The sequence below is a fragment of the Balaenoptera borealis genome (genome assembly GCF_965194805.1).
Source record: "Balaenoptera borealis genome assembly, chromosome: 2".
Lineage (NCBI taxonomy): Eukaryota > Metazoa > Chordata > Mammalia > Artiodactyla > Balaenopteridae > Balaenoptera > Balaenoptera borealis.
The window spans coordinates 95,922,947-95,950,338 of NC_138867.1; the positions used below are offsets into that span (position 1 = coordinate 95,922,947).

Here is a 27,392-nt window from a genome sequence, read left to right on the forward strand (position 1 = left end):
AAAAGAACCAATGCAGTCTGGATAATAGGAGCCAGGTTTGTCACTGTCTGAGAAGGGAGTTACAAATGAAAAGATGAAGGTTAAAATGAACCTAGTGGTACTGGATTAAAATTTGAGGTATTAGTGTGAACTCATGGTTTTTGATTGATTGACAGATAGATAGAGAAAAAGATATAGATGTGTATAAGTGTGTAAGGGGGGATGTCTGTGTATACATATATACATTTCCTACCTCTGAGAGAGGGGCCAGAAGCAGTGATATCCCAGTACCAATAAGCACATTTTGTGCCCAAATCGTGGTTTCTAAACACCACCCTCCAATAAGAACTAGAACTCCTTGAAGAAATGACTAATTTCAGAACTGAGGCTGGGAAATTAAACTATGAACCTGGAATATCTTGTGCCAGAAGACAAGGAGGTGCTCAAAGAATGAAGGGGACATATCAAAAGGGCACAAGGGGCTTTTGCTGGCTGAAGGGGTGAAGGGGTGAAGGGGTTTCTGCTGGCTGAATCTGGGACAGCATCAAAATAAATAATGATAGTTACAGATAATAATCCATTGAGTAAAACAAGAATCTAGAGTGCCTGTTTAAATTAAATAAATAAATAAGTAGATAAAGGTGAAGGGAAAGCTTTTTGTAACTGTAGAATTTTAACTGATAATTACAGAATGAATGATAGAGCTGGAAAATCATCAATGCATACTAATACTAGTGGATAAAAGTTTGATGAGGGACAGGATATTTATAGTCTCCAAGTATCTCACCATGAGATACTACATAATTACAAAGGGAAAAATGCTAACTTTACAGAGGAAAATCTGGCATACACCACCTTAACCAAGTGAGTAAAGTTAACATCACCAATAATAGAGCAAATCAACATGTTGTACCTCCAAATACAATGCACTGAGAAGAACATGGTGTTATTTCTGCAATATTCATGCCAAAATGCATATCTCCCACCTCTGTCTGTAACATAAATCTCCTTTCCTCTTAAAACTCCTTTTATAAAGCAGAAACTAACACACCATTGTAAAGCAATTATACTCCAATAAAGATGTTAAAACTCTTTTAAAAGTTTCCTCTTTCTGCCTCCACAGGCTTTTAAAAACCTGTGCTATTATAGATTCTATAAAATCTGATTCACATTCACACATTCAATTAAAAATAACTCCATTCCTCTAAGAACTTACATTTTTGTTCTGAAATATGGACTAGTGAAAGTTGAATTAACAGCCTAAAATATTCTAATCTATAAAAATTTCATATTTAGGAAGTAAAATAGACCTGGGAAGCAGCACCTCTATTTCTCTGGTTGTATATGAGAGACTAAAAAGTAAAGCAAAGGATAGTTCTGGCTGAGACTAAACTCAGTTTTCCTTACTATTGTTGATAAAAAGACTAAATTGTATTGCGTGAAAGAATAAAATTTCTACTCGATATTCTCCTTAAAATAAACCTTAGATTAAAAAAAAAACCCACATAAAAGTATTAAGAAACCAAAAGTGATCCAAAAGTCTATTGTCAGCCCAGTCAATCTTGCTAGTCAAAATGGCTTAAGGAACTCACAACTCACACCCAATATAGGAATAATCTCACCAAGGGCACTGTAATTCTCCTTTATGCTTGGCTGCGACTTCCCAATGATCCCTACTAAGATAGGTTATCAACATTTACCTTTGAGATTTTACTATTTTTTGCTTCTAAGGCTGACCAACCTCTTTCTCCTAAAGACAGTTTCTTTGGACACAATCAGATTACATTTAAAATTTAATGGCTAAAGAGTCAAACTTTCCTTGAATATTATTCTTAAATGGCTATTCTGATATATGATGTACCCAGAAAGCAATCTTATTATCCTTATTTCCAAATTATTGCTAGAAGAGATGAGGCATGCCCCAGCCCCCATATATCAGCAGTAATAACTTAAAACAAAGAGTCAATTTATCAACATAACTCACCATACTTCTTCTAATATAGTTGATGGCTTTTTTCATATCCATGCCAGACCAGTTGTTGAGCATATAGCAAATACAGGAAGCACAGTATACAAATCGCATGTCATTTTCACTGCCTTCAGGTACTGCACAAAAACTGAAAATAATAACCATATGATTCACTGTACTATAATTTATTTTTTGGTAGGGGGGTTAGAAACACCTACTTCATGTCTTCACTCACAGAAAAAGCTATCACTAAATACAGATTTAAAAACCATATACTACTTGTATTATTCAATAAAGGACTATTAATCTGAATAATATAAAACTATCTCTAAATCAACACCGTACTCCCAAGTTCAATTTCTGGGTAGCTTAACACACTACCACAGTTACTCTTTCCCAGATGCCACCACTCAGAGTAAGTTTCTTTTCTCTCAGCCATGGAAAGCTATGGCACAGTGGCTTCAGAATTAATAGCAGAAAAAGTAGCAGGGACCTACTGGGTAGTAAGAAATTCTCAAGCCCAAGTTCTGCTTATGTGAAATTTCTTCTCAATGTATATATAGATAACCATTAATTAACTGATCATATTGTTTTAATTTTCACATATTTAATTAGTTTTAGAGAAGTACATAATAGTTTGTATTTTATGTCTATTCTTTTATTTATAAATAAGGATAAGATAACAGTGACCAAAGATTATAATGAAATATTGAGAAATTAGTCACATGTACTTGCTGAGGTAAATATTTAGTTTTACAGTATTTCCAATTAATGTCAATTTACCTTATATGTTTCCACTAATTTTCCCCTCATCAACAGCAGTGTTTTTAATACTGACAGGAAAATAGAGACAGCAGTAGATGGAGTACAGATATAACAACGTGGCAGGATTTGTTTGCAAAGTCTTTTCTTTAGACAGCATCACTACTGCTTTATCACTTCCCAGACTTAAAAAAAAGTTTCACCTTAAAACTCTTTTGTTAGACACACCACTCAAACCATCAAATATTAATGAACTCACTACTTTTTCTATCCTTTAATAATATCACAGAAACTACCTACACTAGAATATAATAATATTCAATGTTCATCCCTTTTTCCCCCATCACTATGTCTTAAGGCATAAAAGTTTAGACTAAATGTACGTCTGCTTAAAAATGTCCATTGTTTTTACCCAGAAGGTAAATTAAAGTAGATCCTTATCCGGAAACTATTAAACCATTTATTTATGGATCTATTATCGCCTTTAAAAAAAAGAAAAATGAACGAAGAAAGAATGGAATTGTTATTGTGATTACTTTTATTTTCATTCACATAAGAAATATTTCACTGATTAGGCACTTAAACCATATGTATACAGTGAACTTTAGGTGGTTCTAATAAGAGTTTATGATAAACTCTACAATTCTAGTATAGTATTATATCTATTTTTAATTCCAAATGATTTTTCTTAAAAAAAATAAGACAAGTAACAAAAAATGACCCATACCTTCCATCTTCTAGCTGAAGGGCTCTCAAGCCTGCTAAGCAAGCTTCTTTATTTACTCGGCTTAGGTCATCTCCAAGAATAACTAAGCATGAAAGGCCAGTGTAGGTCATTGCTATGTGGCCACTATCATAAGGATGAGCTGTTCCCGGATTCTAGATTAAAAATTAATATAATGTTAATTAGAAAACTGAAATGAGATCTTATTTCATTATGCAATTTGACAAGAGGTTTCAGTAAACAGTAAAATTAAATGTTGTTTATACTGATTTGCACAGACATCTGATAGAGACAAACAAAACTCAATTTCGTGTATGTCTCAACATAAGTATTATTGCATACTTTCCAGGCTACATAATTTTCAATTTTATCCTCAAGTTTATGGAAGTAGATCTGATATTCAAATAAACCAAATTATTTCAACTTCCTATTTGACCAACCATATCACTTATAATTTAAGTCTTATAAAGTTAGAAAAGCATGTAGAAATAATTATTTTTTATGCTGTACAAATTCAAATTAAATACCACAGTAGTGATCACCATTTAAAAATCCTACAAAACAATACAGTTGAAAAACATTATTCTATTCTCATATGGTTTAATTATTTGAGTCTCTAATAATATTAACACTTAGAATAACAAATGACAAAAAAATGCAAAGAAGAGCTCAAGATACTAATATTGAAAAATTCTCTAGAAATAAAACAATCTAACTTTTAAAGTTTAAATTACCAAATGAGTATTGATTGCAAAAAGTCTTTTGTGAAGACTGTTAGACTAGTAATTGCCCAGGCAGAGCTGGGGAGTCAAACTAGGAAACTCATATAACCAGAATATTTATTGGATTAGTTTCACTGATTTGACTGTTTCAACAAAACTACCAACAGTTATCAAAGATCTCTTAAGGTTTATAAAATATGTGACTCCTTGTAGGAAATCCTGTAGACTCTAGTTGGCACTGGCACAGGTAAAATTAATTTAAAAACTTATTAAAGTAAAAGTAAAAATGTAAAACCAAGTAACTTTACATTCTGCAATACACAAAGCATTTAAAGTTTTATAATTATTTTCAAATAGTCAGCCAATCCTGTTCGGTTATTTTAAAAAGATGATTTCACTTAAAAAATGTAAAACTTCACATTGTACTATTTCTCAGTTTAAGAAAGTTTTAATTTTGATAGACTAAGAGTGCATTTTAAATTCATCTTTCTCACAGGATTTCCTTCTGTTTTAGTTTGGGCTCATCAATAACTGCTTCAAATACTAGAATAACTGCCTATAACACTAGAAAGTTAAAATGAAGCTTGTACCAAGATTTTGGTTAAAATAGACTCCTCTGCTTTCTACAATAAATGTTAACTTCTACACTACTGTGAGGCATCAAATCCTGGCTCCACTACTCACTGCTGCATTTTCTCATTCTGGAAAATGGAGATATTAGTACCTACTTCACAGGGTTACTGTGAGGATTAAATAAAATTACTGTCTATACAGATGCTAGTTATCTTACTGATGATGCAAGTGCAAGGCAAATATCAAAAGGGCCACTACTTCTTTGGAGTCACGACTCAAGGGTCTTGAAACCACTAGTGACTTAATCAGAATACTTTGCTGCTCACTGACCTTCTGTAGTTCTTCACAGAATAAGTTTGCAAAGGTGTTCAATATCCTCTATAATCTGAACTCACCCCACCTATCCAGCCTTACATATACAATTCCTTATATGGTCTCACAAATATGACAAGCAAATTTTCACTGTGGTATTTCTTTCATTCTGAACTCCTCCTTAGAACTCAAGCTTTAATACTCCTGGATATCCTATTCCACATTTATAATCACCTTCTTAGAAGTCCTGTAACATTTCATTTTTTGGTACTCAAACTAAATATCTGCTATGTTAAAAGCACTGTGGGGAATCCGAACAGAAATCAAATGTGGACCTTAACCTTGAAGGGAGAAGAGGGCTACTTGAATTAAGTACAGTACAAAGTAGAATACTGTATGTGTCATGATGGAGATACAATAATACATGGATAAAGGATTTTTTTCTGCAGCAGAAGAGGAGCTTGGTTAGGTACAGATGAAGAGGAGGCTTTACAGGTAGAAGAAAAAGTAAAAGGAAAGCAGAGAAGGCAGATTCCAGGCTATGTAGTATGTGTTAAGGACAGTACATAATTTAATAGAGAATATGGGATTTGCTGAAGGAAAACAGTGAGAAAAGGGGGTTGAGAAGATCCATTAGTGTTTCTCAAAAAGTGTTCTATGGCCACTAAAGGTCCTGGACATTTTTCAGGTAAGTGAATGGTCCATAGGTGGTTTCAGAAGAAAAAGCAATGATACTATTTATATAATGTATTGGAAAATCATATGTGCCTCCTCAGATTCTCTTGGCTTCATCTGTCTCCTGGATTCTCAGCCACCACCCTAAGTGACAACTCCTTGTGGCCCTATATGATTCCACCTAGAGTCTCTAGCTCCCTCTACCACTCAAGATTCAGATTAATGCAACACAGAATGGAGTGAGACCAAGCTTCCCCAGAAAATGCCAGGGTCTCGATGAATTAAGGGCCCAAAATGGGTTTCAGGAGACACTGTGAATCAAAGGCAAAAAATGGTTTCTTCTTACATTTTATCCTTGTTGTTTCGAAAATGCCTTGGGAGGGGGTAAGGGGAGTAAGGGGGCTGTCTCTTAAAAGTAATTTTATCAAAGAACTGTTTTACCCCAACAAGTGTAAGTATACATCTGTATAGTGTATGGTGCTGTATAATGGTCATTATTATCAGTGTCATGACTTTTAGATATCCTGTCCATTATGACTAAATGGAGAGCTACCTCTATTCAGGACTGGCTTAAGTTGGAAAGTATTATATGTATGGGGAAAAAGGACAATTTTTATGGATCCTTAGTTTCTAGATTCTCTGTTAAAAGCAGTTGGCATACATGATTGGAGACACCTTAGCAAAGTCATATGACTTTGACACAGGCATTCTGGTCTACAGCTTAAGGCAGAGGAAGATAGTTGAAGTAGTGCCTCTATCAAATCATGTCACCTTTCCAAAATCACTGCTATTTATTCCAAAATTTTGAAGCAGAGTGTGGAAAAATTGGCAACGTGTCATTTACCTTCAGCTTGGAAAGGGATATAAATCTTGATGTACTCAGTGTAGCCAGATATTGGCTTGTAACCGTTATATAAGCAGACTGACCCCCATCAAGGAAAAAGTTTCTATTTTGTGAGGTCTCTTTCCACAAAATGATGAAGTTCTTCTCCGCCTTCTATTGCAGAAAAATATTTTATACACAGATGAAACACCTACAAAAGTTTGTTTGGGGTCTGCTTCTTTGAAGAAGGAAAAAAGCTTCTCATATGTTAGGATTCACTGCTTTCTATACCTGCATGTGCTGGGACCAAAGCCTCTTCCTATAACCCTGAAGACAGTCTGCCTACCGTCAGGAAGGTCATCATAATTCATCACTACTTGGGCCTCCAATCACTGCTTAGCAAGAGCTTTCTCTTTCATTCCTAAGAAATGTGAACCAAATATAAAGTCCTTCTATAACACATGGTTCATTGGTTTCTTAGAGAACAAGTATCATGTTCTCGAGTGCTTTATTTACATTTTCTCCAATAAATCACCAATAATTTTTACACACACACACACACACACACATACACAACGACAGTAAGAAAGACATAATTTTTTAACAACAGGAATTTCTGTTCATTTATATACTGTGCATTCTTCCAGGAAGTAAGGTGGGTATAGCTTTCCCTTAAAAAGTTCCAGTTCATAACACACGGTTTATTAGACAGTATTTAGCTACACTGAAACTTGGAGGCCTGGTTCTTTCTGTTACTTTCTTAGTTTTCTTTCTTACTAAAATCTCTCCGCTCCCTCTCCTCCTTCCTCCTAATGCAAAGAGAACTAACCTTTGATGGATTGAATGGAAGACCCAGGTATGAAGAGCCTCGGAAACCACAGCGATTTAGATTTGATCCTGGAAAATAAAAATATGTACTTATTTAAAGTGTACCTTATTTTTGTACAGATTCTAAAGCAGTTCAGTTATACAGTCTCTCCGAAACAGAGTATTTTAGTACCAAAGTTTTGTCACTGTCTCCATTTTCATGCTAGCCAACACTGAAGGTCTGCTCTAGGAGCTTTATGGGAATTTCTTCATTTAATTTCCAAACCAGTCCAAACCAAAACAATGACCTCCTACCAGGTACCTTTAATTTAAGCCTAACTCACTGAGTACAAAATGCTTTCATACTTTTCCTAAATGACCATTTTCATGTGATCAACATATTCAATCCCTCATGCTACAGAACAGAAAGCAGAAGCCCAGATGTTAAGTGACATGTTCAAGGTAATAGCTGGTTAGCAACATAAAAGGATCTAGACACCTAATGTCCCATCCAGTGCCTTTTTACTTATCTCATGGCTTCTTTATAGGGGAGCAAGGTAAAGGTATAAACTGCTCTACAGTCACAGAAAATACATGTACTTTGTGTTTTAGTATTAGACAGACCTTCATTCTAAGTCCAATACTTTGCTTTGAAGTACAAAAGAACACTGTAAGTTAGCACTTAGTCTCTAGTTATTCAAAGTATGTTTACTCACACTGATATTTTTCTTACCTAAAATTTTTCATTTTTCAAGATGTCAATGGAATATAACTGGGAACTTAACAAAGAAAATATCTACATCCATGAAAAGGGAACTCTTGTGACTACTGCTGGGAATGTAAATCGTTGCAGTCACTATGGAAAACAGTATGGAGGTTCCTCAAAATATTAAAAATAGAACCACCATGATCCAGCAATTTCACTTCTGGGTATATATATCCCCCCCAAAATGACATCATTATCTCAAAGAGATATCTGTACTCCCACGTTCATTGCAGCATGATTCACAACAGCCAAGACGTGGAAACAACCTAAGTATCCAACGATGGATGAACGGGTAGAGAAAATGTGAGCTATATACAGATAAGATGTCATATATGTTACACATACACAGACACAAACAGACACGCACACACGGGAATATTATTCAGCCATCAAAAAGACGGAAATCCTGCCTTTTACAACATGGATGAGCCTTGAGGGCATTATGCTAAGTGAAATAAACCAGACAGAGAAAGACATATAGTGTATGTTCTTACTTACATGTGTAATCTAAAAAAGCTGAACTCATAGAGAGTAGAATAGTAGTTGTCAGGGCTAGCAGTGGAGATGTTGGCCAAAGGGTACAAACTTTTAACTATAAGATGAATAAGTTCTGGGGATTTAATGTTATGTACAGCATGGTGGTTATAGTTAACAATACAGTATTGTATACTTGGAAGTTAAGACCTTAAATAGTAGACCTTAAATTTTATCACCACACACACAAAAAGGCAATTATGTGAAGGGAATGGAGGTGTTAACTAACCTTATTGTGGTAATCATTTCACAGTATATACGTGTATCAAATAATCATGCTGTACACCTTAAATTTATATATATGTCAATAATATCTCCAGAAAGCTGGAAAAAACAGAAATTAAAAAATGTAAATGAAAAAAATGGTCATACCCACAATAAGAAAATAATTATGGTTTTGAGAACTATTATAAAATCAGCATGATAAAAACAGAAGGTAGGAATGTAGTACCAACAGACTGTACATGCATTGCTAATAAAAAAATCAAGTTGACTTAAAAACAGGTTCCAAGGTGAGGAACTAGCTTCATATCTCTTATGACTGGTACATGACTAATCATAATAACTGGTTTTCAGGTACTATAAACTATTCAGCTTTATACCCCCTGAAATACTTAGAATGGTAGCTTATACATTAATTCTTTGAGTAATTTAGGAAACTATCCCTAAATTTAAAACTCTCCACCAAGCATCTTCCCCCATTAACGAAAAAAATTATTTAAAAAAGAATGCTATCTAATGGTGATAACGATTTTGATGAACATGGTTCTCTTATCTTTGCTTAAGAATTTTAAATTGGTAAGCCATTTAAGACTTGCCAATATATAATGAGTTATAAAAAGGCTCATACCTTCTGACTGGTAATGATGCACCTGAAAATCCACTTCAGTAACTTCAAATATGAGATGGTCATATGCACAGAAACACTCACTATGGTATTATGATGGTAAAAATTTTGAAGTGACACAAAAATCCAACAGGTTAAATATAACATACTATACTCAAAGGAACATAATACTGCTATTAAAAGTAATGATTAGGGAAAACTACATAGTAACATGGAGAAATATATATGCTCAAGTTAAGAGAAAAAGCAGGGGGGCTTCCCTGGTGGCGCAGTGGTTGAGAATCCGCCTGCTAATGCAGGGGACACGGGTTCGAGCCCTGGTCTGGGAGGATCCCACATGCCGCGGAGCAACTGGGCCCGTGAGCCACAACTGCTGAGTCTGTGCGTCTGGAGCCTGTGCTCCGCAACAAGAGAGGCTGCGACAGTGAGAGGCCCGCGCACCACGATGAAGAGTGGCCCCCGCTCGCTGCAACTGGAGAAAGCCCTTGCACAGAAATGAAGACCCAACACAGCCAAAAATAAATAAATTAATTAATTTAAAAAAAAAGAGAGAAAAAGCAGGATACAAAAATATATGTGTATTATGTTTATAATTAGGCGAAGTGGGCTTATCATCAAAGCCTGGAAGAGAATAAATAAAATAATACTGTGTGGGAGGATATGAATAAAGGTGAATTTTGTTCTCTTTATTAGTCATTGTTGTCATCACAAATTACCACAAACTTAGCGACTTAAAACAACACCCATTTATCATCTCACAGTTCTATAAGGTCAGAAGTCCAAGGCAGGTCTTGCCAGGCTAAAAATCAAAGTGTTGGTAGGGCTACATTCCTTATTAGAGACTCTGGGGAACAATCTGCCTCCAAGTTCATTCAAGTTATTTGGCAGAATCAAGTTCCTTACGGTTTTAAGACTAAGGTCTCCATTCCTTTGCTAGCTGTCAGCTGGGGAACCCCCTTAGCTCCAAAAGGGCACTCTTGCTATTTCTTGCATCTGGGCCCCTGTATCTCAGAATCAGCAATGGTGCTCAAATCCGTCTCATGCTTAGACTCTCTCTGGCGGCCCCTTCTGCAGCATCTCTCTTTTGCCCTCTTTCATCTGCATTTCTCTGACTGACTCTTCTGCCTTCTTCTCTACTAAGGGCTTATGTGATTATACTGTGCCTGTATGTATAACACTCATTGACAATCTCCACATTTTAAGGTCAGCTAATTAGTAACCTTAACTTCACCTGCAAAATCTGTAGAACTCAGTGTTTGATTAAATAACCAGGGAACATGAATTTTGGTGGGAGAGGGGGCAACATCTTTAGAATTCTGCCTAATACTCCTTCCATACTCCAAATTGGATGTAACACTGTACTTTTAAAATCTAAAATTAAATTATCCCTTCCTTACCAAGCCATGGGTGCCTTTATCCTTTTAGCGTCACTTGTTTTAATCCACCTTTAATTGGGTGAGGGGTAGTGTCAAAAGGTATATTTTCCTAGGCCCTATATTTGATCTGATGCCTAAAATGTTTTCCTATTATGACTTAAATTTTTGCAATCAGTTTTATTTCCTTCAGACTGCCTTTTTAAAAATTATCCTTTCAAGCTACTGATTTGCTGATAGCTTTCTATGAAAATAAAATCCTATTTCTACTTTTGATGGAAGAAAGCTCTGATTCCATGTTTCAGGTCTGAGTTTATACTTCCCTTAGGAAGCCTTTCTGGAGCCCCCACTAAGTTAGTTAGGTTAACTAAGTAACTCAGTTAGCCTCTGTCAGCCTTACAGAGGCTGACATATAGTAAGGGCTTAATAAATATCTGTTTCTCAATGAAATTATTTCCTTAGAAATAAATGAATGGCATTTCTATTTGCTCATTTCTATGTTTTTATGTTACTTAAATTATTAACTTTTCTGAAAAGTAGCAGAAATATTGATGCTCAAAAATACCACATAAGGTTAGGAGCTGTGGCATGGACACTTGGAATCAAACTCAATATCCTATTCTTGCTAGCACTGTGTTCTATAGGCAAGTAACAACCTCTCTGAGCTGGTTCCCTCCATTTTTGAACTAGGAACAGTAATACACTACAATCAATATTTAGCAGGGTTCTTCTAAAGGTTCAAGGGCATGTTTAGATGGTGTTCAGCACAGTGACTAAGGCTCAATAAATAGTAACCATTTAACATCAGCTAATTAGATGTTATCAAAAGTGAAATAGGAGGAAATTAACAGCTTCTGTTACAATTTATCAAGGAAAGTTTCTTTAAAATAAAAATACCTTTTCTTCCATTTTCAAAATGGAGTACATATCATCATCTTAAAAAATTCATTAGGCCATTCTTACTGGTTCCTGTCAAGATTTGTCTGCTATTGTGCGTTCTTTTATAATTCTAGTAATCTTACCTGTTCATGATAACTATCAAAGTATAAACATGCAATTTATTCCAAATTTACAACTGCATGCATATTCAGGATACAGTTTAAACCTCTTTGGAGGTTTTTAGATAGCACCATCTCGTGTTCCTATTCAGTAGTAACGAAGCGAACAAAGTGTGATCTGGCTGACCAACAGAATCAAGTACAGTTTGAAAAAATATAGATGCTCTTGGGTCCTAACCTCGGCCCACATCAAAACTCTCACAGTAGGGCCTGAACAATCATATATAAGAAAGAAAAATAATCCCTGTCTGATACACAGTCAGAATTGAGAACCACTGATTTGGTGAATGCATCCATAAAGTCAAACTAGTTTCCTTGTTTTATGGACGCAGTCTAGATAGCTATGTATCAAAAAAACCCAGATTACTTTAAAAAATGAAACTGGGTCGATGGAAAGAAAAGGAAAATAGCAAAAATGGGCATATGCAGATGGATATAATACATATATGTGCATTTATGTGTGAGCACGTAGAGGGATGTGTTATTAGAGAATATAACATGTTTAGCTATCAACCATAAGGAAAACAATCCTTTTATCTGCATGCTTGCACATGAAAGACAATTATTAAGCTACAAGGCTGACTCCTGCTTGATGACTGGGTCATATCTCATTTACAACCTAGGATTTTACTACTAAGCTCATATAAACACCAATTATATGTCAAGCATCACAAAGACAATGCATTTAGATATTCTCTAAAAAGCAAAGAAAATGATTATAAACCCGTAGAATGTAAAACTTTAATGAGTTTAAAAAGATTTATTTTAATCAGCAGAGTTATTTTGCTTTTCATAAGAAAATGTGTTTCCCCTCTTTTAGGAGAAAATTTTATTGTGAATGATAAAATAAAAATACATTAAAAATTATATTTAGGTGTTTCTAATAAAGGACAACTCTTGGGCTAAAATATCATATTACTAATGGTGGTCATGCTGCTTAAATATAGTTCAAAACTTGTTTTGGTCATGTTCTTAACTTTCTAATTCTCATTTTGAATGTTAGGTTTTTGCACTAAGCAAAGAGAATTCAAGTGAGGAATGTGGTGATTTTTTAATGTTAAAATGGACGTTTATATTTTATGGCTATAGAAGTAATTCCTCACAGGTCTCAAGAAACACAAGGTTTCCTAGTAAAAGGACACACCTTACACAACTGTTTCAGGATGTCAAGAGAGACCCAGACAAGGTACATAAAATATTATATAATTTTAAAAGTCTTTTTTTTAAATCTATTTTCTAAATTTCACAGATTAGTTTTAGAACAGGGCAATTAAACAGAAGGCAGGTGGGAGATTTTCTCTCATAGAGATTAGAAATTTAATAGTGTTTCATCCAACCAAATGGTAAACTGATTATTTGGAATTGCAGGTGGACTGTGAAAAGACCTGTAGTATAGCCTACCAGACATGTGACTAGGGGCAACTGGGGACATCAACCAACCAACCACTGTGAGACTATCTTTGCAAAAAGTTCTTGATCTACAATGCTTCCCAAACAGGTGCTCTGTAATTTCTAAAATCTGCAACATGCTCAATTTAGCCACATGAAACTATACTTACATTTTCAGCATGTTGTTAAAAAAAAAAAAAAGGCACAAGTTGACTGTTAAGTCTACTAAAAAACTAAAATCATTAAACAGTTTACCTTTTAATATTAAACCACCTTATCTACAATTCCAAACACTTAATTCTAATGTTTTATGAGCTCTGTTACAGAAGAGATACCAAATTTATTTTCCTTTATCACCATAAGACAGCCTCAGAGTTCTCATGAAAAAAATCCATATCTTACAGAAAAACATACATGATAAACAGAGCACCTATTCATGGGACTAGTATTAGAAAAACTGAAAATTAGAAACGGAAAACTGTACTCTAATTTTGCCCCTAGCATTAACTAGCTATATGATAATATCCTCATTTGTAAAATGATGGACTATAATATTCCTTGTTTGGTTCTAGTTCCAAAATTCTCTGGTTGTGTCCCTGATCAGAGAGGGTAACACAAAATTCCCAGCCTGATCCCTTGTGTTTCCTAAATACTTCCCGATATTGATGAGAAGGGCCCCAACTCTCCAATGGTCTGACCGCACACTTATTACTAGGATACCACAGGGTCTTTACAACCCTGGAATTAAGTGGAAGGCCAGGGTTAATTGTGATTAAATATTCACAATGTACTTAAGTTCCATTCATGATAGTCTCCACTAGAGACCTATATACTTCACCAGTAAAGCAGCACTGGGACCTGGAGTCAGAAGCCAGGGATTTCAGTCTGACTCTATTACTTTCCATCTGTGTGTGGCCTCGGGCAGGTCTCTTAATCACTCTGCCTCTCATTTTTTTCTCCACTTCTGGGGAAGGCAGATTAGGGGAAGAACAAATTTGATGATGTCTTTGAAAATTACAAAATATTAAATAATGTACAGCATTGCTTCTGCCATTAGCAAAATATGGATATTTGTGTATAATATAAATGGGTTTAGTTTTTATTTTTGTTGTGTTTTGAAGAGCGGTTAAGCTAAAGTTTTTTATGTTGAATTTTAATACAGAAACATATTTATTGTAAGCATTCAAACAATGCAGATATATAGAATAAAACTAAAGTACCTTATCCTGCCATCCCGTACCTCTGTTTTCATCTACTTCCCCCTCCACAAAGACTGTCTATGCACGCTTTCAGAGTTTTTCCTATACATTGATGTTAATAGATCAGTAAAACAAAACACCCCTGTACACGTTGGCATTTATCATTTAACTACATTTGATGAACAGTTTCATGTCGGTACATATATAGATCTACCTCAGTCACTTTACTACTGGGCTGTACTCTTTACTGGACCATAGTTTATTTAACTGTTTCACTTTTGGTGGATATTTATTTTGTTTCTAATTTGTTACTGTAACAAACAATGCCAAAACATTCTTCTATACATATTTTTGTGCACATGTATTAGTTTCCTGAGGTTAGTAACAACTTACCATAAATCTGGTGGCTTTAAACAACAGAAATTTATTCTCTCATAGTTCTGGAGCCCAGAAGTCCAAAATCAAGTTGTTAGCAGGGTTGGTTCCTTCTGGAGGCTCTAAGGGAAAATCCATTTTATGCCCCCTCTTAGTTTCTGGTGGCTGTGGGGAGTCCTGATGTTCCTTACCATGTGGACCCATCGCTCTAATCTCTGCATCTGTCTTCATATGGCCTTCCCCTCTGTGTCTCAAATCTCCCTCTCCTTTCTCTTGGAAGGACACTGATCTTGAGATCCTTACCTTAATTATACCTTATTCCAAATATGGTCATATTCTGAGGTTCTGGATGGGCATATATTTTGGGGGCCATTATTTAACTAACTACAACACACACGAGAATATGTGAGGATAAAAAGTTACACTGCTAAAATGCTCTTCCAAAGGCTGCAATAATTTTTACTTCCACCAAAAGAACTGATTCACTTTGTTATAAAGCAGAAACTAACACACCATTGTAAAGCAATTATACTCCAATAAAGATGTTAAAAAACAAACAAACAAACAAAAAAGAATATTAAAGTGCTCTTTTCCTCACATTCTTACCAACTTTTAAAAACTTTTTGCTAAATTGATTTGTTACATAAAAAATAATGTTAACATCCTTGTTTCTATTGCATCTCCCTAATTTCTAGTATCGATTAATCCTCTTTTCATGTATTTAATGACTATCTGTACTTCTTTTGCGAACTACCTATTCATAAATTCTGAAATTTTCTAAATGGCAATGTGTCATTTTTTTTTTATCTTTAACAATTCCTTATAGTTTGGATATTAATATTTTGTCTGGTATATATATTGGCACAATTTCCTCCAAGTCCGTCAGTTATCCAACTTTATCTTTCCCTACATAACATTTAAAAATATTTATTTAGTCAAATCTACCATATTTTTCCTTTATGGTCTCTGGGTTTTGTTTAACACTTTTAAGATTTTTAAATTCCCTAAGATTTTATGTGATATCACAAAGTAGGACAAATACAGAGCTAAGAGTTACAGAAAGCATGTTCTATTCAGTCTGCAAATGCCTTATGAATGAGAAAATATTTGAGGAGCCAGAGGACGCTCTAGGCTAAACGTGAAAATACAGAAAAGAAGAAAAGTAGGAAAAGGTGTAGGTAATTTAGCAGTCCAACAACTGTTGATAATACAACAATGCTCTAGGCACCAAAAGGGAAAAGAAATGTAAGACTGACGCATTCACTGCCCTCCAGAAGTTTACAATTCAGATGTAAGCAAAAATATTTTAAGCAACAGTTAAGCAACAATGACTAAAAAAATTTAAAAATTAGCAATGGGCTTCAATCCAATGAAGTCCATGTAGTTGAAAGTACAATGGGAAAGAGAATTCTGATGGATCTTAAGAGATGGTGAGTACACCCTAATTCAAAAAAATTTTTAACTTTCATCAAAGTATAATAAACTGCTTAATGAACTTCTGCAAAGTAAACTCACCTGTATAACTAGCACTCAGCTCAAGAAAAAGCACATGACCAGCAGCCTAGAAGCCCCATCCTACTTCCTTCTTGTCACTCCCCAAAAGCTCAGATTCGTTTTACCTACATTTTCACTTTGTATTAATAGAATAATACACTATATACTTCTTTATCTCAAAACATGTTTGTGACATTCATCCAAATTTCTGCATGTAGGTCTAAATTGTTCTTTCCCATTACTGTATACTATTCCATTGTGTGAATTGTAATATATCATTTATCTATTATACCAATGATGGGTAGTTTGTATATTCCTACTCTGGAGTCCTGTGAAAAATACTGCTATCAACATTCTAGTACATATCTTTTGGTGAATACATTTTTTCATTTCTGTTGGATACCTACTAGGGAGTAGAACTGCTGGTTCATAGACTGTACATATGTTCAGTTGTAGTAAATATTGCTAAATAGCAGTTGTAAAATAGTAGTTACAGTTGTGCAACATTCTCATCAACATTTGTTATTTTCCATTTTGGCCGTTCTAGTGAGTATGTAGCAAACACAATTATTAGGGATAATATGAAAGTCCAGATAACAGCAAAGCTCTCACAACAAAAGATCAAATAATGAGAAAAGTAAGAAGGCTTCAAAAAGAATATGGATATTAATTAGCTGGAGCCGGCAAACAGTCCTTAAAGGTAGATAAAAATGTAAGAAAAAACAGAAAGTAGGAAGCATAGTGAATAAGTGACTAGTGTTCTGGTAATTGTAACCTATAGCATGAGTCTCTCACTAAAATGCTATGGTCCTTACATTTCTAGAGAGACAATAGCTATTTTATTCCAAGGAAATGAATATCATAAATAATTTTTTTAAATAATATATATTTTAACAAAAACTTATACAATAGCTTTCCTATGTACTACAGTGTATAATTTCGTATCTGTATCAGTGAAATATATTTAAGAAAATACAATGTATAATTTGATTAGGACATGTATTTTTAGTAAACAAACAAAAATTATACATAATCTATAACAAAGCTACCTTACATCTGTCTAATATCTAACTTTTTAAAAAATTCCAGACTTTCACTTAAACTAGTGGAAAAAAAAATCCTGATTAAAAAAGGAAAACACAAATTATTCCCATATTGTAGGTCACTAGAACTGTGACCTCACCTCAGCCAGAAGCTCCCAGGGAATGAGAACCATATCTTATAATTTATCACAGCTCTTCTCCACAGGTTTAGCAGAGTACTCTTAGCAAAACATTCAATAAATCCTGCTCACCAACATGTTAGAATCTATAACTACTCACCAATATATCATATATGCTGCTTCATGTAGTTGGTGAAAAGTGATTAGATATTTATGTAATAAAATTCTGATAGATCTAAAAATGCTTAATCATTTTTTAACCAGAATTCATCAACAGGCACAGATTTTTTAAATTATGTATTAAAAAATACTACAAACTTCAAGAACACTAAAGTAGAAAGCCACAAACCATGTCCAACAGCATCTGCTAATAGATCAAAGCACTTTATTTCTAAATAAAGCTTTAGCTTATTATTTCCCCAAAGTTCACCTGGGTGAGATTTATACATGATTACTCCAACCAATGAACCACACAGTTAATTTATAAATGCTGACTCTTAAATGAAAGGTAAGTAGTGACCACAGACAAAAATTGCATGATTTTCTGTGAGTTTATCTGCTTGCTCTAATTCAATTCAATGTTAGAATTTCCAACATTTATAAGTTAAATAGATATTAGGTATTTTACACTTAATGGAGTGAACAACAGAGTTTATAAAACTTGTGTGTATTTAGTTGATCAATAATTTATGAATTTTGAGAATTTATTTAATTGATCAAAATGTATAAAGTTTGAAGAAGCATAAAAATGACTGAAGTATAAATAAGAGCTCTAAGAAACCATTAAAGAAATACTAATGGAACATTAGAGGGAAAATGGCCAAGAGACTGGAATGAAACTTTCTGACAGCAAAGAGTTTTTCACTGAAGAGACAAAAAGAATGGTTGGGAATGAAAAATAGAGTGAATGCTACAGAACTAATCAAAAATAAATATGGAATACAAGTAGTCAACAAGCAGTCGTGAGCGTGGAAATACGCAACACAGCATGGTGTACAACTGTGAATCTCCATCCAACCTTAGACATCGCTAAATTGTTCTCTCTAGAGATTAATGACTGGACTTGGTCAGCACTGTGTTTGAACAGAAAGGAGTGTTACGAGGAAAACACAGATGAATAAAATATGTTAATAGTTTAGGAACAAATACTAAGATGTCCAAGTGCAACACATGTTATGCCAGGTACAACTAGTCACACTAAAAACAAAATGCTAAAAACTCACTCACTGTCTTCTGTGGGAAGGACCTGCAGGGAGTAAATCCACTCGATTATATCATCCTTGTTCACCACATCTAAGGAGTCCAACATATCCAGCCCGGAGAGTGCAAAAAATGCAATAGTCAACCTAAATGAAAAAAATATAAAATTCCATCTTAACTATCAAACCAATGAAGTCTTTCTGGTTCAGGAAAATAATAAACTCATTCCAACTTTACAATAATTTAAACAATATTCCCAACTTGCAAAAGCCGAAAAAACCAATTTATTCTTATAATTTAATAGTATCAATCAAACCTTTGTTTTAATTTTTAATAAAGGGACATTTAAGGGTTAAGAAATCAACCCTACTCATCTGAAGTATACATGAATTCACTGAAGCCAGTTTATGAGCAACCTGAAGGCTAAAAGTAGATTTGAAAAAGAGAATTCCCTGCACCTAATCAGTATATATAAGGCCAAAAAGGTGGAAAATATATAAAAATCTCGATTTTCACTGATTTGCCAAGAGCAATTATGCTTGCAGCTGGTGCTTAATTCTTAAGGATGGTAGAATAAATCTATCATTATTCAAATTTGTTTATGAATAATGTGACCCCTTGGAAAAAACTTATAATGAATTTTGGGGAATAAGGAACACTTTAAAAAATGCAAATGCATTTCAATTTCCATGTTCCTAGAGAGGAACATTTTTGATGAAATGGAACACTATAAAGCAATATCCTTCCCCTCCAAGATTGTGCACTAAATCAGAAATCTAAGCCTTGTGCTTTCGTATAAAAACTAGTCCCCTTAGTGGTTGCTTTTTACTTAAAGAGTTTGTTTCATATAATTCCTTTCCTGTTGAGATACATTCTACAATGTTGTTTGATTGAGCATGGTTATCTCGTTTCCATATTCTAATAATTCCTATGACTAATACTGATAAACTAATACTTCAAATTATCTGGTCTAAAATCTTCTAGCAGAGCCACTTGATGCATTCTATAACCTTCTAAACAGAGATTCCAAGAGAAAATTAAGCCTTAATGCCCTAAGGCAACCATTGTATGTAATTAACCTCTCTCCTCTGCATCTAGAATGGTATTACCAACTTTAGGAGAAATGAGAAAATAGTCACTCATTTTTTTAAAGGGTATAATTCTCTCTCTGATCCCTGGTTGAAAAGGCTGGCATCCATTAGATAACAGGAGGAGAAATCAGAGAGCAATTTAATTCCAACCAAAGCTTAAAGGCAAAAACTAAAACTAATGAGATACTGGTACACTCAAGAACAACACATTTTAGGAAACTCACATTATCGAGAGATTATTACTATGTATTAGGCACTGGGCTAGGAAATTTCTCATATATTATCTCAATTTAATTCTAACAAATCACTGAAATCCACTTGAATTAGGGAAGTGATTTATCTGGATAAGATCAGGAATAAATTAAGGGCAGTGGAACACCTTTATGTGGGAAGCAGTAGTTCAGAGCCCAAATCTGCAATAAAATGAGCTAGCCTCAAATCCTAGGTTGGTCAATTTCTAGCCATATGTAATCTGGTTAGGTTACCTAACCTTTTCTAAGTCTTTTCTAAGTCAGCTTCCTTATCTGTAAATCATTAAACTTCACACAGTTATTGTGCTTACCTGCTCAAAAGCAAGCACTAAATAAGTGGAAGCTATTATTACTGGTATTTCCCTGATTTGAAGGGACAGGACTAACTTACACTATATAGGCCTTTTCATTAGTTGGCAACTTCCACCATCCCCCCAACCGCTCTTCTCCAAAACAAAATATTTTAGACATGGGGAATATTTCTACCTAACCGTACCCACATGTGAAAATCACTGTTCTTGGTGCTAATTATGTTTCATGAGGTAAGGTCTGCCTTGTGCATGATATGCACTCAAATAATTTATTGAATTACCTAACAAATAAAAGACCTGCAATACTACATCTAGCCCTCCTGGAGAGCTATCATAGGGTTCAGTTTGGCTGTAATCTATAAAGTGAATGATGACAGTCTGGTAAAATTAAGCATCTAATACTTTAGTTTATTAAATCATTATTACAGAGAAAAGCAAAAGGAAGAGAGATAAAAGTGAGGAACAACATGAGGTGTTGATAAAACAATCATCTTCCTGTTACTAAAAAATATTGTAAGAAAACATATCCAAAGGGCTATAAAAATAAGTAGGTATTATTTCCTAAGTTAAAAGCAGAAATTATCTAGTCCATCTCTTTAATTTTCTAGTTCAAGATAATGAAGTCCAAAGAATTCAAGTAACTTGAGATTTCAATGCTAGATAACCAATGAAAACTACTCAAGGAATTCTGAGTCAAAGGGGGTGTTTCTCAAAAACAAACAACTTAATACACCACCAACAAAACCAGGAGAGGCCTAGGCCTTACTCCACGACAAAGGTATCATAAATTCTAGATGGAAGGTAGGGTCTGGGACCTGGTGTTTGGGTAAGTGGGGACGGGGTGGAGGATGGGGAGCTTCCCAGATGATTCTAAAGGGCAGCCAGGCTTTAGAAGCACAGCGATTCTCCACTAGGGCAATACTGTTCCCCAGCGGACATTCTGAAGACAATTTTGGTTTTCACCACTAGGGAAGGGTGCTATTTGGCATCTAGTTGGTAAAAGCCAGGGATGCTGCTAAATGTACTATGATGCACAGGACAGCCCCAGTCAACAAAGAAGTGTCTGGTCCAAAATGTCAACAGCGCTGATGTCTAGAAACTCTCCTCTAAAGTCATACTGTTATCTGTATATAAGAGATACCTGAATGATCTGTTTTTTTGTTTTACTTGCTCCACGGTATGGATGCAAACACCAGAAATCAGTCATTTTAAAGTCCTGCATACTTAACTATTAAAAGCTTCTCAAAGTCCAGCATTTTCAACTCACAGCAGTTTAGACTAAGGTTTATAGGATTAACAACGTTATAGTGAAAAGCCTGTTTATCAAGTTAAGCACCCAGCAGTGGCTGGCAGACAGAACCAAGAAGTCAGTTTGGAGCAAACATCCAGACTTCCTCTAAGGATAATAAAGTATTCCTTTTCCGACCACACTAGAGTTCTCAAGTAGTCCTAAAACACTGAGAGGGAGAGAATTAAATAAGTCACAAGGAATAAAAAGGAATTCTGGGCTGTGGGCCTCTGGGAGAAATAATGTAGGGTTTTATGGTGCCCAGTTGACTGCTGCTTGGGGTAGAGACTGCTAGGCAACCTGCCTTGGTTCAGGCATCTAGAGGGGTAATCTTGCCAATGCATGCACCTAAAATCAGGCCAGAGAAGTGATTTTTACTTTATTACTTCTTTGGAGAGCATCTGTTTTCTTCCTTTCTTCTTTTCCCTAGAATTGAACTCTGAAAAACTGAACTAAGCCATGTCTTCCTGCCCCTTCTCCTCCTCTGAACAGTACATATAAAAAGTTTATCTTACTTGGATGAACAAGTAACATCCCGCCACCGCCCTGCCCACACCCCCATTGCCCCCAACCCCCCCCCCCCACCACAATCAAGTTGCTTCATCAGTAGATCAGTTTGCAGGTAAACTAAATGATGTTTCTAAGCGCTACTACAGATAACATCCTCTTCCTTTCTAAATCTGCTCCTTTGGCCTCTTGTTCTCTAGACCAGTTGCTAGTTCCAACCCTAGAATTCTGGGACTCCTCCTTCTTTCTTCATCCCCTCCTTTCTATCCCTAATTTTGCTGTTCCAGCACTTGACTCCTGGACTATTGCAACAGCTTCCTAATTGGTGTCCCTGGTTCTGGTTTTGCCCCACTTGGTACAATAACCAATCTCAAATCCAATGATCACTCTAAAATGCATATCTAACCAGGAAGATCCACTGCTTGGCAACTGCCCGTCACTTAAATGATATCAAATTCCCAGGTTCTTGACATGGCAAACAAAGTCTATGTCTAACTCTCCATACTAAATTCCTACCACACCTGCCTTACATTTTGAACCACTATCAGAGAACTGAGTGGTGTTTCCCTGCTCAACACTCACTTATCTATCTTTATTGTCTTTATTTATTGTCCTTTTGCCTATAATCCACCCACCCACACAAAAACTCAACACATTCTTTAATATTTAGCTCCAGGGTTACTTCTTCCAGGAAGCCTCAGACTCTTCCACGAGTGTCTCTTCAGGTTGATCACTAGGTGCTTCCGGAACGCCCTGTGAATATCACAATCACGGTGCAAACAAAATCAAAGTGGGCCCGGGGATCAGCAGCATCAGCCTCACCTGGGAGCCTGTCACAGCTGCAGCATCTCAGACCCCACCCAGACCTACACAACAAGAACCTGCATTTTAACAAGATCCCCAGGTGATTCATATGCACATTAGAGCTGGGAAGCACTGTTGTATTAAATAATCTGTTTGTACTTTTGTTTCTCCTATTAGGCAAACCGTCTCAAACTTTAGTGTGCATCAGAACTACCTGGGATGCTTATTATGAAGCTAGACTCCCAGGCCCATACAGAAAGTCCAATGCAGTAGATCTGGGGAGGGGCTCAGGTATGCGTATTTTTATAAGTACTCTGTTATCACTGATTAAAAGCCTCCCTCACCAACACACTTTGAGAGACACACTGCCAGACTGTGATATACTTCAGATAAGGGAGGGAACAAAAGGACAGAGAAGTTGCTGGCTGGTAGGCAGCTAAGTGGTTACGACACAGGATACAGAGGGGATATGGAGGAAACCAGAATAGAAAGATTGTGAATGTCTTGGGGGGGGAAAAATCATCGAAACCCTTCCTCTAGAAGAGTTGGGTCTGTAAAAATAACATAAAAGAAAATGGTCAATATTTTGCTCCTCAATTTAAAAAGGCCTACTCTAATGCCTACTGCCCAAACACAAATGACAACAATATCACATAACCAAAAAGCTCTCTAAACCACTCATGAAAAGAAACCTGTTAACTGACAAAGCTCACAATCCAAGGTCTATATTCACTTGAGTTAACTAGTAACCATCACTTTTCCTAAGTTAATATAAGAGAAAAACCTCGAGTGAATCAACAAACAGTATACCTTTTAATTTTCATAAAGCCACTGCTATTAGGAAAATTAAAATTATTCTATTGATCTGGCTAAAAGAAACAGGGAAATAGAATAATTTTTTCAAAATGGTGGGTCAGAAAATAAGGGTCTAAATGTCTAGTTCAATATTAGCCTTCCTAGGAGTCAGCTGTTTCACATCTATCAGTAAAAAGAAATGAACATGGGAAAACCTGAATCATTGTTTTATACCTATCCCCATACCCAGATACATGTTAGTCCCTCAATAAATGCTTGCGGAATTGAACTGTAATACTAGCTAAGAATTATGACTTAGTTAATACATTGTTTTATCTTAAAACTCTGCTATTAGTAAAAATTTCGTGACCAGTCACCTTTGCTTAAAAAGTTGGAGCTTCTTCACAAGCATCTTAAAGTCAATTATGAATCACATACACCACAAAAGGACTTAATGCTGAACTAAGGAAAGTAAAGAATGTGAATCAGGAAAGAGAAAAATTGAAAAACTTTTTAAAAAATCACCACAAAAACCAGTATGTGCATATTATCTTAAATGTGGTTATGAATTGAGCCATTAAAAAAAAAACAAAATGATAAAACATACTTAAGTGACAAACATGAGGCATAAAAAGGACATAATTAATATCTCTTAACTAGTGCACTGTGATATTACATATCTATTACCTAATATACAATGCCTGGTGTAAATCCTAAAATCATACTAAGTTATTAAATCTATTGTTAAGTTAGTTGTTTAATCAGACAATTTTTGCTGTTTTACTTATGCTGTGAGCAGGATTACAGTTTACTGCCAACATGCGTTAGTCTGTATGATTCTGTCCTTGCTGAATTTTATATAGACCAAACACACTAGCATTTTGAAAATGCAACCACAGACCTGTGACAGCTACAAGCAAAGTTCAACTGTTTAACAGTCAAAATAGGATGGATTTTTTTTTATCCAAATGCTTTAAATTCACATAAAATTAATCCTCATAAAATATAAATGTGATTTATCAATATATTTCTAAACATCCCACATCATTACAATCAATGACTGAGTCTTGGAAATGTTAATTTAGATCGAGGTATGGGCTCTGCTAGTCAATCAATATACATGGATGGAGAAAGGAATATAAATGATGCTTCACTCTTTCTTTAGCAAAAATCTGTTCATCTTTCAGGGCTCAGCTCGGAATAGTTATTCAACAAATATGTACTTATTGCCTTCTCTTATGCCAGATATCAGTCAAGGTTCTAGTGCAATGTTGTCCAGTAGGACTTGTTGAGATGACGTAAATGTTGAGATAGAAACAAAAGCCACAGGCCAATGTGGTGACCGAGCACTTGAAAAGTGGTATCTACTGAAATCAGAGGAAGTGAATTTTTAATCTGATTTAATTTTAATTAATTCAAATTTAAATATCCAAATGTGGCTACCAAATTGGACAGGGCAGCCCTGGTATTACGGAGTTAAACAAGAAAGACAAAAATCCTGCCTTCATGAAGTCTACAATCCTGTGTGAAAGAAGGGTATCATCAATATATAATTTCAGGTGGTGACTGGAAGTAGTCTCCTTTGGAAAGGGTGATTAGGGAAGGTCTCTCTAAGGAAATCCGGGTTAGGAACCTGCCCTACTGAAACTGCCTGTACGTCTTGTTTAGCTGTCCTCCAGCACCTACCATAATAAATATTTCTTGACCATGTATGCGAAAGTAATCTATAAAACTTCCAAAACTGAAGTGTTCAAAATACACCACAGACTCAGTTACGAAAATACGGAAAAGATCTGAGCAAAACCAATTGGCTCTCTCTTCCAAGCCAGTCCCGTGAAGCTTTGGAGTCTCACTTCTAAACACAGCAGTGCAAAGTAAAGATCGCCGCCTCCTTTCGTTATTCTCATCCCCAGACGTTTACTCTGAATGACTAATTCACAGTTTCTTAGCCTCTGCCAGACCACAGTCCTCAGACCACCCCAACTCACAATGCTATTGCAAATAAACTTTAACAGGCTGCTTCCAGCAACACTGTACCTCTTCCGCCAATCCTATCATTAGATTTACGATTCCTGGAAAGTTCTTATCTACGCAAACCGTAGAGGCTCCCTACCGCTCCTATACACTGAACACCGTACAGGCATTCAATTAAGAATTAATGACTTTATGGACGAAAAGGGAAGCACTGGAGAGGCTATTTAGGTAAAATACGATGCCAAACCCTTTGTCTTTTTCTATTTATACTCGGAAGCGAGGCCAAGGGACTCACAGGTTCGGAGCAGGGGTAAAAAGGAAGCTCAGAGTTGAGACGAAAAAATGGTTGAGAAGTGAAAAGGGCGGAACCTGTAGATTCCAAAAGCCCTCGACTTACAGCTCGCCCCAGCCCTCTCGCCGTAGCTCGCGGGAGCGAGGGTGACTGCAGCCCGGCCCGGGAGGGGAAGCAGTGCCGGGTGGGCGGTGGCGCAGCCCTCAGCGGGCGCCCACTTAGCCATCAGGCTCCGCAGCGCCTTTCCGGGGGGCCGGGCCCTGTGTCGGCCTCGCTGACTGTGGCCACCAGTTACCTGCTGGTCTCGAGCGAAGAGTAGCGCTCCGGCAAGACCTGGAGGCAACGCTGGAAGAACCGCACGTGCCGGTCCCGTAGGAAATCCAGCCGCTCTCCCTCTCCACTCCCCGCCGGCCGCTCGTCCTCCGTGGCCGCCATGCTGCTACGGAAACGACGTCCGCCGCGACCCGGAAGCAGTTGGCTCGCGGCGCGAAGAAAACCCAAGGGGCGACACCTGGGGGTCGGGTGGGGAGGGGGTGTGCGCTCTCCGCTTCCCACTTCGGTGATTGAAGCTACACGCTGTCAACGGAAGGCCTTACGCGGCGCTTTCTCCCTCCTATTTCTCCGTAGGTAGCGCACGACCCCGCCTTTTCTACTCTAAGCTCCAAAGGTTTGGAAACACCTCGCAAGCCTTGTAAAAATCAGCCCACAAATCCACAAATCCTTCCAGAACTTTTATCTTCGATATTTGGGAGGAAGTGCAAGGTCAGTAGCTTCAAGTTCGCTTTGAGAAAAGTAATGCCCTAAAGAACATGAAGATGGTACATATGAAAACAGAGATGGGCCAGTATAAATTTGCCAACAGACTCATTTTTGGAAGGCCACAGTTTTAAGCTGAATGGATGGAGAAACTCAATCTACAAATCAAATTATTTGGTTATGGGGATAACCAAATGCTTATTGAATAATTATCGATGTTACAAAAGTTCAGAGACGTTCCTAGTCCTATAGAATACCAGGAATTGCGCGCGCGCGCGCGCACACACACACACACACACACACACACACACACCCTGTTCACTCGCATGCGAGGGTTTGTATCATTTGCTTTCACGGGACAAAGATTTTACTCCTTGAGTCAATGTGTCATCCAGCATCAATGTTGGATCAATTTGCAACGGAAAATAAGCGCAACGTGTTCTCTACGCATATGCTAAAAAATGAAATAACATAGGCTTCTAGCTTTTTTTTTTCTTCTTCAAAAAGAGGTATTTAAGTTGCTTCAACCATATATTCTTCCCTTTAAAAGTTAACGATTCATTCTTGGGGGAAAAAATTC

General features: G+C 36.2%; 1 protein-coding gene across 3 annotated transcripts in view; it reads right to left on the minus strand.

Annotated features, from left to right (window-relative positions):
• PGGT1B (protein geranylgeranyltransferase type I subunit beta) overlaps positions 1 to 26,525 on the minus strand; it is an 84,888-nt gene extending 58,363 nt beyond the window's left edge. For 2 of the 3 annotated variants that reach the window (XM_082378354.1, XM_082378353.1), the window contains exons 1-5: positions 26,352 to 26,525; positions 18,771 to 18,889; positions 7,369 to 7,436; positions 3,438 to 3,589; positions 1,964 to 2,096 (exon numbers count right to left, since the gene is read on the minus strand). In XM_082378354.1, the coding sequence (XP_082234480.1) occupies positions 1,964 to 2,096; positions 3,438 to 3,589; positions 7,369 to 7,436; positions 18,771 to 18,889; positions 26,352 to 26,491 (612 nt within the window). In that variant the 5' untranslated portion in view covers positions 26,492 to 26,525. Of the gene's footprint in view, positions 1 to 1,963; positions 2,097 to 3,437; positions 3,590 to 7,368; positions 7,437 to 18,766; positions 18,890 to 26,351 lie in introns of those variants that run through there. The other variant, XM_082378355.1, reaches the window with a different exon arrangement.
• Positions 26,526 to 27,392: the final 867 nt, after the last annotated feature.